The following is an 18,342-nucleotide window of genomic DNA, read 5'->3' as shown; positions in this document are numbered from 1 at the left end:
ATTTATATTCCCAAATTACACAGTATAGAGACTCAAATATTGTTTGAGACAAAACTCCTGAAAAATGTCTGAAATGACAAAATCACTTACCTTGGTTGACAATGAATTTTAACTTCTGTATTGTTGCTAGATTGCCACTAACACGATAGATGCCATCGGCCTCTAGACCTGGAAAAAAAAAAAAGGATGCATATTACATTCATATAAGATCTGAGAAGATAATAGAAAAACATAAATATGGGAAAGAAGACAATAGTAAGTTACCCCAACTGTCACTTCCTCACAGAGAAAACAAATTTCTGTATCCTAAAATGAGTGCTCTTCAATATTTCAATCTCAATAAATTAATCATGAAGTTCAATGATGGTTAATCATCAACAAATTTGAGTCAAGTTGACCATAAGAGATCAGTGGATAGCATGTCATGAGATTTTACAATAGGTTGATTCATTCTCAAGGAAAAGATAGGAATTAAAATGGAGGGAGGGTGACAGTAGGGGAAGAAACTTCATGTACAGGTGTATTATTGGCCCCTTTTGAAAGATGAAATAAAATCCAAGGCATTTGTGAAGCCTTCCTCCTTTCTCCCCTTCTCTCGCTCCCTCCCCGCTCCATTTGTCTTTCTCTGTTCTGCCTATTTATCCTCACTATGGTTTTTACTCCTTCATCCAATAAAATATAGAGTAACTTGGGATAATGAAATGTATACATTGAAATGTATACATTGGTGTGAGGTATCACTTCTAAAATAATATAATAATAAATTTCTGAGTCTCTGGCCCATCCCAGGAGCTGTGAATTTGTGAGGAAATGAGATGAGTGGGACACTTATTTGCGTGTGTTGCAAGTGTCTATGATATGTAAATTTATAATAATCAAATACATTATTTCTTCCTGAAGCACAAAACAGGTCTGTAAATGAAAGGATATCACAGTTAGTTTTGAAGTACATATGCATTTGACAACTTAAATGTGCCAATTATCTTAATTAAAATTTTTCTAATATCTGATTGCTAGTTTTAGTATTGGGCCATATTGTTCTTTTAGTTTATGTACATATAACCAGAAATTTATAATTTATCAAGCATGTTTTTCTTGTTTTGTCATTAGAGAGTATTTTGTATTTAACTTTAACCTATAAAATTTTAAATAATGTGATAGATTTAAAAAATACTAAACTTATACATTCAAGTAGGTGTGCCCGTTTCAAAAATTTTCACTTTTGGGGGTATGTATAATTTTTCTGAACAGGTAGGCATTAAGGAATATACTTTGGAAGTCACCTTCGGTGGCTTCATATTGCTTACAGTAAATTTTTCATGATGGCACTTTTGACATCTTGGGTAATATCGTTGGACTTAGAAGTCAAAGGTCATTCAAACCACAAATGGTGAATAATGCCATCTTGTTCACTACTACAAACAGACAGATGGAAATGGTCCTGACTTTTTTCCTTGAGTTATTAGTTATTCTGAGGAAATTTGAAAAGAATATTTTTGAAAACAGAAATATCAATGGCATCTTCTTCAAATGAAGAGGCTTAATATAATTTTAAAGAATTAGTCCAATTAGGCTTATTTAAAATAATGATTAAAGATGAAATAATTAACATCTAATATAATTAAAAATAAGAAAAGTTACTCTATATTTTTTGTTTAACTTGTTTTGCTAATTAGTCGGGCTAAAACCAGAGGTCAATAAAAAATGAAATATCTTGAATTCCAACAAATTTTATTAAAACTAAGGACTTAAGCCTCACTTTAATAAGCGTATCTCTTTATACAAGTTATAAAATCAAGTTCATTTCCATTTTGAAGCATAGAACTCTTCCTTTTCCAATATTATTTTATATGTTATTGAAATGCATTTGTGGTCTAGAGCTGTGAACTGAATTTCAATTACTGAATTCCCTAGTATTCCAAAACTTTCTTTTGCTCTTATGGAAATTTAAAGTTACAACATGAGAAGGGTCCCTCCCCCTTTTTTTAAAGTGCAGTAATCAAAAACATTTGAAAGCACAGTGTGGGTTAGATATATTTCATATGAGCAATTGGAAAGCACTATACTGTTTAAAGAAAGCAGTCTCATCCTAAATTTATAACCCAATTTCTTTTGGGATAAAAGGAAGGAGGGCTGGGAATGGAGACAGGCAGGGTAACTCAGACCAGTGCCACCACTGTGGTTGTAGAACTAAGTCACTGTAGAGAAATTGCTTTGTGGCTTAAGATAGAAACCAGAAAGTACGAGGAAGTAAAACAAAACATATTAGATGCAATTTGAATCTAACTTGACACAACTTTCAAGTCATTTAGATTCAGAGATATCAACACCATATATCTTGTGAAGGATACCAATCTCTGACATTAGTGGTTCCTGCTTTGAATGGCTCATGCTGTCCTGCTATCATACTTTTTAAATTACATAAATAGAGTGAAAATGACAAAGTACATATTAAAAAGGAGGGTATTACATTTTGCAAGAATAATCTGGAACATATCAGTGAATTTTGGTAGTTATAAACTATATAGGTGCAGACTTGAAGTTGATTAGCTTTCCCCTGAATGGTTCACAGAATGGCAAACCCAAAGTCCTGGGACTATTACCCAAATTGCAATCATTCACGTGCCATCATCCTCCTTCACTCCAAGAACTTTGAACATCATGCCAAACCAAACCAATGTAAATTGGTGGATTTGGACATCCTTTTTGTGACCACATTATCCTTGCTGGATTGGAAACTACTTATTTTGGAAATATAATTAGGCCTTGTGTGAATTTTAAACGAGCAATGTCTTCAAGGTACCCATGTTGTTCTTTGGTGAAATCTGGTAAAAAATCACTTTGAGAGATACTTCTTTCAAGAAAATACCATGACTGTGAATGTCAACAGGAATTTTGCCCATTATGCTAAAAATACTTTGGGAACACTATGAAACCAATCATTTTACTTTTTTTTTTTTTTTTAAATCAGACTGGCATTAGCAGCAGTAATGAAAGATGCTCTGAAGAAATCCATATTCACCAAGTGTCCTTTATTTTTTCATCATCAGCTGACTGTCTTAAGTTTCAAAATAGTGTTTATCATTGACAGAAATCACTGAATACTGCTGGAGGGGATTTTCAAAACTCTCCTGCACCCCATTTCTTCTGAAGAATCTTAGACTATGTTAGACACACAATTAGGAGTTATTAGACCCAATAGTGGTCTAAACCCAGTGGAAAGAATGCAGCTGTCATGAGTAATTCCCACCATAAATCTACGACAGTTTCCAAAAAGAAATCTAAGAGACCAGCACTGTTTCCAGAATCGAGTGGCTTATCTGCCAAAATATGGGCAGCTTTTAATAATGCAGATGAGCCTGTTAAAATAGTTGCAAACTATAAATTAGGCAACATTCTTGGTAGCTTGAATAATGGACAAACCATGAAGATATGGAGATTGAGCCTAGTTGAGAGATGTATTCAAAATGTTCTTGTTTTTTGGGAATATAACAAAATGCATCTGAAACTCAGGAGTCTGAAATGTAGGCTGGAACTTTTGTACAAACAGGCCCTCTCCTGAGATTTATGGCCTTTCCTAATTCTAGGACACCAGAACTACCACAAGAAGAGTCATTCTCACAATACTTTGAACTTCTAGCTTCTCCCTCTGGCAAGAACCACTGAGCACAGGGACAGCCAGTCTGTCCCCAAAGAGAGCTGCACATTTCTCTCTCAGTCTTTAGCAAAATCTGCTTGGGCTCAGAAATTAACATGAAGGGAGGATTTTGAATCATTCAGACCTATTTCTCTTCTTCCAAATTGAAGTGTTTCCAATCTTGTATTGCTAACTTATCTGTTCTCACACTTTAACTTCAAAGACTGAGAGTACAGGATATAATTTGAAGTTCTAACTTTCTACTCTGTTTCAAAGACTGTTGTTATGCTACATTTATTTCAAGTTTTATCTAATGAGTACTAATTTTTTGTGAGATGCTCATCTTTCAAGAGTGATTACCTCAGGAAGCAGTTGACATAATTCTGATCAACAATCAAGAATGACTTTATTCTATAGGATAACATTATGACATTATAATAATCATTTTAAAAGCCTTTTTTATTGTAGAGGCAAATACATTTCCCTCATGAAACAAACCACTCAGATACACAATGAAGAGGAAGCACCCCATGCTGCTGTCTAAAGACAGTTATTGTTAATAATGTCTCAGTTCTTTTTTGTTGCTACTTACTTTATGTGATGTGTCATCTTTCTGCTAATTAGTCTATGAACTTTGAATGGTCTTTATTGACTTCCTATCAAAAGAGGTAAAAATTTTCACTGTTTTCGTAGTTCTTAAACTTATCCATGTACCGGGCCTCCCTTGGTGGTGCAGAGGTTGAGCACTGGACTGCGAAGCTGCCCACAGCCTCTGCAGCGCAGGTTTGATCCCTGGCCGCCAGCGAGGGTCCCACATGGCACACAGACCTCTTCTGCTGCGCCTGTTGCTCCCCCAGCAGTGTACTTCATCCGTCTGCCTGTTCTGTTCCCCGCTCTGGCTCTGGTGAATTCTCTCATCCTCCCGTGCTTCTGACTGTACCCAGTGCTTGTATAAATAAATCTTTTTTTTTTTTAAAAAAACTTATCCATGTACCATTTTCCTCTTTATTATTATTAGCTGCATTTATCAGTTTCTGTCTCTTTATATATCATTACCCCTGTCCTATAGAGACAATAAGAAACCTCATGTGTTCACCCTTCTCTCCTCTATCACTACCAACATTTTTCTTTATGATTTTATTGCTTAGATTCTCAACATTTATCTCTTATTTCATTCATTATGAATGGTTTGTACGTTTTCTATGGGTTAATATTAGCCATTCTTTTAACAAATGGAGTGTGGTTGAGTTCAATATCAAAATTTTGTTTCACAGAGGAGATCTCTCAAAAGTCAAGTTCTAATGCATCCTCTTCTTTTTTTTTTTCTCTAGGTTTGTTATTTCCTCAAATTATGTACTGCCCAGCAGAACTCTCTGTCATCATAGAAATCATATTCATTGCCCAAACCAGTAGTCATATGGCTGGCTACTGAGCACTTAAATGTGGTTAATGCAACTATGCAACTGAATCTTTATTTTAGTTTATTTTAAATAAATTAACCACATGTGGCTTGTGACTACCAATTGGATAGTGCAACTCCAGGTCAGAGTCAATTATTGTTCTTTTCTTGTGTTTCACTGTTATTCTTTCTTGGAATGATTTTAAAGTTTTTTTTTTTTTTTATAAAACTATGTTGATTGCTAAGTTTTCTTGTCTTTCCCATCTCAATGACACCTTTCCATGGCTTCATAATTGATTGTTGATTTGAATATTGATTTGTTTCATAACCTTTTGTTTTCCTAACTTTGAAAAATAACATTCATTATTTTCAGATATCCCTGCTGTTAAGGGTTATATCAAATTATTTTTCATTCTTTTGGACTCAATTGCTTTTTCTTTCAGAATTAAAAAAATTTTTCTTTTAAAACTTGTACTAAATTTCACTCAACTGCATGTATATCAAGACCTCTCAATCAGAAAATATTTTCTTGTTATTTGTTTGATATTTTCTTTCTTCTATTGTCCCTCTTCTCAACATGTAGAATTTCTTTAAGATGGAATTTGTTCAAATAAAAGATTAATTTGTGTCTGAAAGAAAAAATTAATTAGAATAAATATTGTCTTGGGTATTTCTGTTGAACACATCTTTACCTGAACATACCCCAAACTGGTTTCAACCTTAAATGGGCAGGCTGAGAGAGTGTTTCCTGTAGGATGAGTAAGTGGTGAATAGACAGTAGACTATAGGTTCTTCAGTTAACAAAGTAACAAAGACTTTATTTTGGATATGCAATATTTTAACTCTTATGATCACTGGCATGTTCTCTAACTCTGTATCTGTTGCAGACGACCTGAGGTATCTCATTCTCTAGTGCATTTTCACAATTCAGAATCCTCCCGTCTGTCATTCCTGAACTTGTCTGCAGGTTGAGACAGTCACTACAGGTGCTTCTTTGGAACAGGCTAAGTGGAGAAGGCTCTAAAACTCCTAGATGCTACCCAATCTTTAGTGAATTGCATAATTTACCACCCTTTTGATAATTTCTGCTCTTTTATTTGTTAACTCTAAGTTTGGGTTGTCTCTAGGACATCCCTGGAAAGAATTGTACCTAATTATGTTGTCTGGGAATGGTGTTCCTTTTGCTCTATTTTCCCCACTTGTTTGATCCCATCTGCTTTCTGTCTTCCTGGAATTTCTATTTCTGGACTGCCGATGGTACCTTTTCTGTATTCAACATCATTATGTTTTCTTCTTTTTTGGTCAACATATCTTTTCTATTATTTCATTGGGATTTTTTTTTTTTTGAGGAAGAAGCTTCAGACATGTTTTCCCTGTCTGCCTACTTGAGTGGGGGGTTACATTGTTTTTCATAAAACAGAATTTTTAACACTGAAAGCAAAGGTTTCAACAGATTGTGAAATTATTGCTATAAAATTTTCTTTATTAGTACATGGGTCATAATTGACCAAGGATTAAATTGGAAATATTTAAAATACTCTCTGTGTGTCTTCAGTTTTAATGCTGAGAGAAATTGTTAATTCAGGGTCCAAAATTAGACTGCCCCTCATTTCTTTTTATTTTTCTCTCTCTTGTCATTTTCTTTATTTATGTAAATTTCTATTGTAATGTTTGCTATTTTTCAGTGTTCCCTTTATTACTTAAACTGTTTTTATTTCTCTCTTCTATATATTATATGACTTTTCCTTCCAATTTTCATCTCATTTTCATATTTTGTCTTACCTTTCTTCTCTGCTATAAATACTTGTTCTATTTAGCAAATTGTTTAAAGGAGTTTTCCTTAGTATTTTAAATACTACACCAAATACTGATCTTTGATTTTCTTTCACTAGTTTTGTTTTTTTAATTTTGGTAACAGTCCACTTTTGATTATTCACTTCCGATTAAGATGATGTTTTTATCCACCAGGTATTTTATAGTAAATTCACACAGAAAATAATTTTGTCTTCTTTATATGTGAAAATGATATATATTTGTTGCCATTTCGTAAAAAAAGATACATTGAGATCATTAAGAGAATGATTTTTTTTTTTCCTGAGGAAAGTGCTAAAACCTGTAGTGCTAAAAAATAAACCATTATTTTGCTTAAACATCTGAAAGTTGAATTGAATTAAACATCCAAAAGTAGAAAGGGCAAAAGTAAGCAAAATTATGAATGGGACTAAGGATGTAAGTGTTATCAAACTCAGGGAATCCTGATCAGAGGAGAGATGTTCATTTTACTTCACGTACTTTTTATTGAAGACTTAGGTGATTAAGCTCAAATCCTTCCACTCTTCACCATCCACCTTTTTGAGATGCTATACTAGGACATAAAATTGTTAAGGTATCCAGTAAAAAAAAAAAAATTACCTGTACATGTGTGTAGGTATGTATGTGTGTGTATGTATGTAATATTTCTTGTTCTGCCCAGTCCTGATATCATGATCAGTCTTGTCCTGTTTGGGCACTTTGAAAGATAAATTTAAAATTGGAATATGCAAAGGACAAAATATCCTGAGTGTTAAGTGCATTATTGGCTATGTTTTCTTATTAGTTCTGTGTGGTATGCTTTTTTTGCTTCTAAAAGAACTATAACAGGGCTTTCCTGGTGGCACAGGGGTTAAAGTCTCAGCACTGCAGCATGAGTTCGATCCCTGTCCAGGGAGATAACCTACATGGTGCAGCAGACCTCTCCTGTCTCTCTGTCTGCTCCCCTCAGCAATGTATTTCAGTAGATCCACCTGATCTTTTCCCTACTCTGTCTCAGTTCTTGTACACATAAATTAAAAAAAAAAATTAAAGCTCTGTAACAATAGTACTTGGGGGAGAGTATCTGTGGTGAGTGGACTGGTATCTTGCTTTAAATATTATTAATTATTTTAAATAGAGTTACATTGTCAGAAAATTTTTGGAAAACAATTTATTGTATCAGCTTCCCATTGCTACATTAAAAAAAAGGTAGATTTTGGCTACTTCAATAAATAGAATAAAATTATACTGAATTCTTTAAATGTTGCCAGGAATACAAAAGTTATCTTTTTTCAATGTGTACCATCATTATTCGCTATTGGAATCCCCCCCCCCTTCTATTTATACTTAGTTCTTGCTGTAGTATTTCACTAATTATCTCATTATGGGAGATAATAATCTAAGCTGTTAAAATCCAGAAATTTGGACAATACTATATTAAAAATCCACATTATTACCAAGAGCTAGATATTAGTGTCCATTTACTATCATGCTTTTTATGCATTAAAAAGCATTATATGCTTTTGCATATAACATCCACATACTTAACTCATATTCTATTCAGACTTACTACTAGGTCCGTTGCCTTTTAACTTATAGATTTTCAAAATAAGGTAAATAAGAAAAATTCCAACACAGCTAGTGTGATACAGATGGAGGTAATTTGTATATCCTGCTTAATCCCCAAGTAAAATGAAAGGATCATTTAAGGCTGGTATCCCAAGTGTGCTCCCTCATTTCTTACACATGGATTCTTACATAACTGTCTAAATTCAGATAAGAATTTGGGCCCTAACAGTATGAAGTCTGTGGGATGATAGACATAAATATGATTTATAGAATTGTACCAGTCTTAAAATCATTCCAGAAATATCTCAAAGTAAGCAGGATCACAGCAAGATCTTGAATTTGCCTGTAAAATTTCACCAGGAAACTTAATATCCTTGATTTAATGAGACTAAAGATAACCAACTAAGAAGAAATCTGGAAGTGATAATAAAGTACCTGGAAACAGTCTAATAAATTCTCCTACATGTTTCTTTCTTTTTTAAAAAAAAAATCTTAGTCTTGAAGATTAATATTAGCTAATGATTCTGATTATTATTTAGTGAGAGCTCTTGTCTTGAATGAAAAATCTCATGTGTCTAGAAGATATTGAAATTGGAGGTTGTAGTTGGTTCATCTCATATCATTCTCTGAATTTCTTTTCTTTTGAGTTACATTGTTATTTTATGTTGTGATCATGATAATGTAAATTAATCACCCTTTTGGTATTGTTACTTGCTCAAAATCTTTCTTTAAAATAAATAGGAGTAACAAGAAGAAACAGTCTAATTTGGTCTGCCATTATCATCTGGTAGTTTGCAAGCAAACCCCCCAGCAAAACTTTAGGTCCAGACAGTAATGAATGACCACAGCTTTGGGGAGAATACAGCAGATTTAATGAAAGAAAATCATCTTCCTGAAGATGCCATTTCTAAGGAAAGCTTGGAACCTTTCCATAGGATGGAGTAGTGCATAGATTTTGCCCACGTTCACTTCTTTTCCTTTGAAAATTTTGGCCACGAACCCTTTCATAAGTTAAAGACATGCAGAATAAGGCTTACCAACACAAACAAGAAGAAAATACCAAAAAGTAACTCCTTTTGTGATGAAGTCATAATAAGTTACATAAAGTCCAGCCTTTGATCCCATCATACTTGAAATAGATATTGATTTAAAATTCATATATTTGCCTCAAACTTCTCAGTCCCTGATCTCTACTTTTTTTCAAACATCTAAACAAAGTGACCTCATTGTTTTCCATTGGACTTTTTTAAAAACATTGGCTGGGATGATTGAGATTCAGGAATGTGGGAAAATGGATTCCCAAACCACGTCCCTCCCCTTTCATTCTGAACTGTAATTTTTGGCTTGGCTTGAATCACAGTCATCGCATTTCAGCCTGAATCTCTCTGTAAAGTGATCTTTCTTAAACATTTCTCTCACTCATCAAGGGATCAGAAACAAAGCCATTCTAGCCTTTCAGCAAAACACTTACAAGCAGCTTTTACAGAGAAGTCGCAAGAGCTAAATTTCCTCTAAAACTGTTTGAAAAGCGAACATTTTCAGTGCCTTGTTGTCCTTTTTGTGAATCTTGTCATCTGTATGCCATGAGTTCCAGCAGCTATTTTAATCTGTTTTTGTTTGCAATCCATTTGGTGTCCACCCAAGGAAATGCAGGTGATTCTAATTAACTTACTGCTGAAGATGTAGGAAAAAAAATCTCAATTGTGTTGTAGAGAATTATAAAGTTAAAACCTTTTCTCTATTATGTGCAACATATTATTAATGAAAATGATTATATATTTACCACTAAATTCATGGCCGTTCACTTTTCTTTTCTTTTTTTTTAATCAATGAGGCTTATGGCAGAGGAAAAAGCCACACACATACCCAAATACACAGACACAATACACACCCCAAGAATGCTTGCCAACTTTTATTTAACAAGAGTAGCAACTTAAAAATAACATTATTTTTACTTTGTGCAACATAGTTTAATATCTGAAATAACCCTGTTCCAATAAAAACCTATTGAAATACTCTAAGGCCTAACTCTGCCCTGAAGGTAAAAGTGATTAATTGAAAGATTTTGGCAGATCTCTGCTCACCACCAGGGCAGTTTAATTTAGAACACATTCAACCATTTCTCAGTGTCTCTGTGTTGGTGGAGCATAACTTTTGATCTTCTTTGGGGAGGTGCCTCTAATTCAGACTCTTTGGCTAGCCACTTCCTGGAGGGTTTTGATGGCTTGCCTCTGCTAGGCACTCAGGTGAGGTTGAGTCCTGGATGCTGCTTCTAAAGTGGGTGAATAAAACTGAGTTCTAGACACAAAAGTAATCGTCTACAAACCTGTTTGAGCATATTAACCATCAGCAAAGTCCTATTTAGATAACAGACAAGATGTTTCTTTCAATTTACTGATGTTCTCACAAACTGGTGAGAAATTCTAGGGTTCTTCAATTCTTTCCTAGTCTAAGAAGACACTCCAGACTATGGCAGTGGTTAGAATGAAAAAATGGAACTTTCCCGTTCTCAGGAAACATAAACAAGATTGTTTTCTTTATGAGAGTATAAGAGAAACTATCAGGTAGTTAATACTTCTGAGAAACAGAATACTTGTTAATACTTCTGAGAAACAGAAAAGGTGGAAGTGCATAATCCTCCCTGTTCAGCAGATGAAGCTGTGCTAAATTGTGGTTAACTGAAATGACAAAAACATCCCAGTATATTTGAGGTGGAAAAACCTTGAGTTGGTGAATTCCAATTCTCCATACAATTTAAAACATACTGTTCCAGCACTTGTTATGTACTGAAAGTTCACTAGATGCAGGAGATACAGAAAAGAACAAAGAGTAGACAGTTTTGATATTACAGACTATAGCATTAGCATTATTCTGAGGTGCTAACAGTGAATCCTGCATGCAGATACATGCTAGTGACTGATAGTGAATGTTAGTGTCTGCGAGCTCTAATATATTCACATTTACAGCACATCTTGTGTTGGCATATCTGTGCTATAGCCAATTTTAGAAGGAAACACCACTATATGTTCAATTTCACATTATATCTTGAAACAGTTAAACAATATATATGATATACACTGCAATGTTAACAGTGATAATCTCTGTAAAATGGGGTCATAAAAATCTTTCTCATGTTTTAAATTATGTATTTTCCAACTATTTTATAATATGTATGAGTGTGTTAATGTGTATACACGTGTGCATATGTTTATATATATGCTTATACATATTATTCTTGAGGACAATGATAATGGCACTTACTTTATTATTGAAGTGGGTTTATATTCCCATAGGTTCATTTGAAAAATACTGGGAGATTATCATAAATCTGATGGCCATGAAAGCTCTATTTTGTATCTCTAATTTAGCCAAAAGATGCTTTAAGATCCATTACATCAGATTCCAAATCTTAATGAGCCACACAAAGGGAATCAAAATTTAAATATTTTACAAATGATTCCACTATTAGACAAATCACCACCTGAATTGGAGATTCAAATATATGAGTTCTCTATAATACAGCTGAAATATATGATAATTTTCCATAATTAGGAGCTTTAATTTTTTTAAAGATTTATTTTATTTATATAAGAACTGGGGTACTGGCCAGAGGCATGGGAGGGTAAGAGAATTCACCAGAGACAGAGCGGGGAGCAGAATAGGCAGATGGACTGAAATCACTGCTGAGGGAGCAGCAGGCAAGACAGGAGAGGTCTGCTGCACCATGTGTGTATCTCCCTGGCCTGCTGGGAACCGAATCCACACTGCAGAGGCTGTGGACACCTTCACAGTGCTGCGCTCAACCCACAGTGCCACCGGGAAGGCCCAGGAGCTTTAATTATCCCTGGACCATTTATGCCATTGATGATTTTAGTATTTGTACAAAAAAATGAACGTGCTATTAAAAGGTCAGCGTTAGCATTGACTTTGGTCTTCTTAGTTCCCACTATCACCGTATAGGTAGAAAGAGTAGGTGAAGTTTTCTTTAAGTAGTACAGGAGAGACCTATCTTCTCAGCTTCATTCTTGACTACATGAGGACTATTAACCATCTCTTAAAAGAATTGCATATACTCAAGTTACTAAAACATTACTTGTTGACATAAAAAATAAAAGACATTCCAATATGGTTGTTCCCTTATTTGAACTCATCTAGCACTGGCATAATACAAACCATATTTTCTGCTTCTCTATGATTATCTCACATAGATCAATATCAGAAGTATATTGAAATATATGCATATATATGTATCTTTGTGTGTATGCAATGCATCATTAGATATTTAATGTCTATCATTTCTTTCTTATCTGTTGTCATGGTAAGAGGTATAGTAATGCATCACATATGACAATGTTCATTAATGCAATCTGTATTGAGTGTCTACCCCACATTTGTTATTTTTGAATTGGTAAGAAATCAAGTTACAAATATATTTCATGTTTTCCATTAAATGTAACTTAAATAAAGAGTGTATTAATTAACCCCATTTCCTCCAAAGGGTTACAGATTTTGAGATTTGAGACTAGTATTGGAAAATCCATGATCAATCATTATAGCTGACTCTTAAAGTACTATAGAAGATGGAAACAAAAGACTAGCAATTTGAAGGCCTTGAATTTATACCACTGGCATCCAAGTTCTAATTAATTTTAATGTCTTAATAATTATAGAGGCTATTTTTGTGTCTTTTTTTAGAAACCTTCAGAAAATCTGTTTTTTAACATTCTTTTCATATAGTTGTCTTTATGTACAAATTGTGATAGTTAAAATTTTCTACATTTCCTTTAAATACTGTAGATGGTTTTCACATCAAACTTCAGTAATTATGTGTACTTCAGTGTGGATTAATCTATTAGATCCTGTTCTGATAGCAGGCTTTATCCAACGGGGAGGCAAATCAACAAGGTTTCACTTGTGTAGGATGTGGGACAGGAAGGGATGGAGAGCAAGGGGTCAAATGTAATACCTTATGGGAGGAACAGAAAGAGGAAGTGGGTTGCCATATTGACTTTGAATTAATCCCAAAGGGAAGTTGCTATTATTCAAATGCTCACCCTGCTTAAATTTCCTGATATTTTTAGATACACCAAGACACAGGGAACTGCACAATTCTTACAGTATTTAAAGATTTGGGGGAGGTGAGTCACATTTTTCAGTTTGTCTAAACAAATTATCTTGAAACATGATTTTTTTTATCATTATAGTAGCATTCCATCATATGAGAAATGTTTTGTGTATAGTCTGCAGGCTCCATCTAATAACCTCTCATCTCTCTCCTGGCTTCCATATCTTCCCCAATAACTAGCCTAAAGCTCATCAGTTTCAGCTGGAGACACATTCCCTGAGTGGCAGACTCATGAGGTACTAGATTTCCAATCTACCTTCAAGTTTTCAAACAAAACTATTGCATCCAGAAAAAAAATGCATTTCTATTAATGTATTGGCCAGATTAGCAAAAGAAAATAAAAACCTTATTTCACCCAAGTTTAGAGCAAAGTGTGCATGCAGCAAGCAAAACCCTTAGAGAGGAGGAAGGTATTAAAGCTCGGGGACAGAACATGCTTTGTCCTCTCTTTGCCTTAGTGCATACACACATACACACCCCAAAACAAAACCCTTTCTTCCATGGTGCTTTTAATGATGAATTATTAATATCTTTTAAAGCAAATGTACTCAAAGTAATGCTCAAAAAATTACATGGATATCTGAACCATAAGTGAAGGTATATGGCATAATGTAAAGTATACGATATTCCTGAGGCAGAGGAGGGTATTGGGTATCAGCAAAGTGCTCAAAGGGACATTGCAAAGTAATATCAACATCTAGCAAAGAAAAAGGCAGGTCACGAAGGAGACCCAAATACCTCCTTATCTATCCTGGAGTTATCTTTGTTCAAACTTCACATTTTGCTCCTATGAGAAAATTTACAAACAGTTTTCATGGTTTTAGATCCCTTTTAACTCTAACCCTGCTACATAACATCATTAGTTATGAAACCCCATAATAAATAGACAGATAAAATTCACTATTTGATAATGCCAAACAAGTGGAAATCATCCTACCAAATAGGACAATAACAACAAAAGATGTGGGACTCTGAGTATAAAGGTCTGTTTTCACTCTTACATGACATGTATATTAGAAACAGTAGACAAAGGAGGTTGTTGTTCATAAAATAGTATTTCTATACAATCTAAAGCAATTTTAGCTGAATAGAAGCACTGAGACCATTTTCCCTTTTGGGGGGATGTGAATTTGTGGAAGTGAAATGTGGAATTTAAGAATTCTCTTAATTCTTTCTCCTATACACAAAATACCCCAAACAGATTTCTCCAGGGGTTAAAAGGAATATCTTTTTCAATATTAAAGGCTCTATATTTTAGTCTTTAAAAGTAGGGTAAATGTGGCTAAGTTATATCATTTGATCTGTGATTCTCATTTTAGAGTTATTAGTTATTGGTTTTTGCACATGGTACTCTAATTGCTTCTGTTGGCTGCTGAGGAATCTAGTCTGTCTCATGAACTATTTTCAGTCAAGAAGAGTAGATATCTAGCATTAGTTCAACTTTTAGTCTGATAACTGTCCCCAACCCCTTCTGTATCTTTCCCACTAGCTTCCCCATAAGAAAAATTGTTTTATCTGCTCCTATCCATAAAAAAAAATGCTTATGAAAAGGAGTCTTTCTGGTGGGAAAAGAATTTGAATAGAAAACATGGACATACATATATCAGACCAAGGATTAAAAGATGAACGTTATACGTGAGGAAACATTACAAGAAGGTTTCAATATATTAATTTTTCCAAGTCAGTGTTGCAAGCCAGTCTTGGATTATGTGTGAAAAGTAAGAACCCTAACTGTAACAGGTGCTGGCAGGAAAACTCCCATTAAATCTTATGGAAGTTATGCCTGTAAAGTATTGGCATCTGAGAAAATTCTCTCATAAGAATGCATTATGCATCAGATTTTTCTCACTAGAAAAACAATACAAGTCTGACTCGTATTTCTTAGTACTATTCTAGTCATCATTTTTTTAACACCACCCCTGGGTGATGAATTCTTTGGTGACCTTGTGCTATATGTAAAATATATATCAGCCTTCATTTCACCACTGTGAATATGCATTGTCTTCTGTATTTAACAATGGAGATAATGGTCTGCCATCTGCCTGTCCTAATCAAGGCATTAAGTTGAAGTTCTTCTTTTCCTATGGCAGCAAATTAATTTATACTAGTCTATCCACATTATAAAATTTGACTTTTCATATGCAACATGGCAAATACTTAGAAAATTGTATTGGACTTAGGAATACAGTTAACAGAGTATTAGGTAGTGGTTAATATATAATTTTAATCTATATTAAAAGTCTACTCATATGTCGGAAAGCACTAACACTATGTATGGCACGTAGTAATTGCTTAATAAGTATCATCTTTGCTCCTTTACATGAATCACCTCATAATCTGTGTGACACAAAAACTCTTGGTGTAATTCTGTGAACATAAACTTGCCTACCCTAGACTTAACAAATAAGGCTCTTTCTCATATCAAGTAACTTTTCTACCCTGTTAATTCTAGAGGTTAAAATATCTTTTTACTGGCATTTGCCTGTTGGATACAACTGAAAAAATGCTTTTATTCTCTAAATCTACTATCTATAAGGAATCTGATTTAAACCCAAGGGATAGTTTGGACTTAAAATATTTATCAAGCTATGAACTGAGATAAAAATTTAGGCCATAGTGAGTATCAGAAAAAAGTCCACCAAAAATGATTTTGAGCCTGTATATATCTAAATGTATATATTCATATCTAGGTTTATAACAACATTGCTGAAATGTTACTGGCTTATCTTTGTATTTGTATTTATAGTTTTAAATTTTCTTTTCACATATCAATAAATAAATATATCTTAGTAAAAAAATCTTTAGTTAGGGTAATATAGCTACCTTCTGAACACACACACAATAGCACCAACCCAGGCGATCTGCCAAAGTGTGGTTGCTGTGAAAAAGGTTTTGCTTTAGGGCAATAGCAAACTAGCTCACCACCCTGCTGCCCTGTCCGCTGCTCACCACATGGTTCTTTGCTGTATCCTTAACTTCCCCTCCTACAGTGAGGGAACGTTTCTTCAGACTGCTTTATTGCCAATACATTTTTACTTTGTATGATGAAATGAAACAAGGGACTGGTTTCATTAGAAGGAGGGGTAAACAGAGAATTAATTAAATTTTCTGATGATACTAAATTGGGAGGAACTGTGGACATCTGTGAAGACAAAAGAATCGTACAAATAGACTTAAGGAGTTTAGAAATGTGAGCAGGAAATAATAAAATGAGATTCAGCCTTAAATAATGCAAGCTAATACATTTGGGAAAAGATAATCAGAAACATGGCTATTCAGTGGATGGTAGATGCCTGGAAAGTGGTGATGGTGAAAGAGACCTAGGGGGTGATAATAGGAAAAATTATACACAAACTTACAGGGAAGCAGGCTCAATGATTGGGGATCTGTATATAAAAGAATATAATTTATTTGAACCAGGAAAATGATAGTACTACTCTTATAACACTGGTAGGTCTTTAAAGCACCAAATTTGGCTTTAGTTAGCTGAATTCCTGAAGTTATGAAACAATTTAACACTTTTGTTGAGAGCTGGTTTCTTTCTGTTACAGATGAGGAAGTATGTGTTCTCTCAAACCACTACTGAACATCATCAGAGTCCTTTCTGTATTGCTATCTTGTTCTAGCCTATTCCAGATGACTGCAAATATCTTACGTTGTCCAGATATGGATTTGCATACATATCATAGCACACTGCAAAAGAAAATCACCAAATCCTGAGTTTCATTTTTAAGACAGTTCCTTTATTTTCTGGACAGTAGATAGTCATCTGTTTATCCTTTTTTTTTTTTAATCAACTAATTAGTGGAATTTTGCTTATCCTGATGGGGAAGAAGAAATACTGGATGGTCCTAAGAAAGGATAACACAATCTTTGTTGGAATTTAAGAGGGATGATTTGGTGGCATTAAGAAAGGTGGTCCAGGCAGAAATGAGAACAAAGGCAATGATCTCAATTTGGAGATTTATATCAAAAGAAATTATGTGTGTCTAATAGAAACTGCAGGAGGTAAAAAGAAGACTCAGATTCCAGGGGGAGTGGGACCGTAGAGATCACTAGAGTTGGTGAATGATGGTGTGTGTAATGAGAGAGAATGTAAGATAATTCACACTTTTTAGCGCAATGAGGAAAATAGATCATGATGTCATTGATTGAGTTAAGGAGTAAAGATGGAATAACAGGTATAATGGGGAAAGTGGTAAATTCAGCATGAAAAGGTTGAGTTTGAAGTGCCAGAGGAAAATTCAAAAGGGTTGTTCCTAGACCTCAGGTTTTAGTGTAAGAGACAGCATGGGGAATAAATTCTTATAAAGTCTTTGAAATTGGGGCCTCCCTGATGATGTAAGCATCAAGTCTCAGCACTATCAACACTAAGGCATGAGTTCAATCTCCAACAGGGAGGTAACCCACATGGCACAGCAGACTGCTCCTGTCTTGCCTGCTGTTCCCCTCAGCAGTGTATTTCAGTCAATCTGTCTGTTCTGCTCCCCACTCTGTCTTTGCTGAATCCTCTCATCCCCTTCACTACTGGCCTACACCCCAGTTCTTCTATGCATAACTAAATAAATCTTTAAAAAATAAAATAAAGACTTTGAAATCATTAAAGAGATCTTTAAGTTATAGGTTTGATTGTGATCACAAGGTGAGAATGAGTAGCATGAAATGTTAGAGTTAAGAATTAAATCCAGAGGAAATTCATGTTTCTTATGGCGTCAAACTTGTGCACAACACATGGACTCCACTATTATGCCATGTGATTTCAAATACACCAACTACCTATCTTCAAGACAAAAGGAAAATAATTTTACTGCAGTGATTATA

General features: G+C 34.4%; 1 protein-coding gene across 4 annotated transcripts in view; it reads right to left on the bottom strand.

Moving 5' to 3' along the window:
• Positions 1-18,342, bottom strand: part of ARHGAP15 (Rho GTPase activating protein 15) — a 621,973-nt gene that overhangs the window by 177,286 nt on the left and 426,345 nt on the right. For all 4 annotated transcript variants that reach the window (XM_054699701.1, XM_054699703.1, XM_054699704.1 and 1 more), the window contains one exon: positions 91-168. In XM_054699701.1, the coding sequence (XP_054555676.1) occupies positions 91-168 (78 nt within the window). The remainder of the gene's footprint in view (positions 1-90; positions 169-18,342) is intronic.

This window comes from Talpa occidentalis, unplaced genomic scaffold (genome assembly GCF_014898055.3).
Source record: "Talpa occidentalis isolate TD23 unplaced genomic scaffold, MPIMG_talOcc4v2.1 talOcc4.3, whole genome shotgun sequence".
NCBI lineage: Eukaryota > Metazoa > Chordata > Mammalia > Eulipotyphla > Talpidae > Talpa > Talpa occidentalis.
The sequence above is the reverse complement of the archived record's forward strand: the minus strand, read 5'-3'. Positions and strand labels throughout refer to the sequence as shown.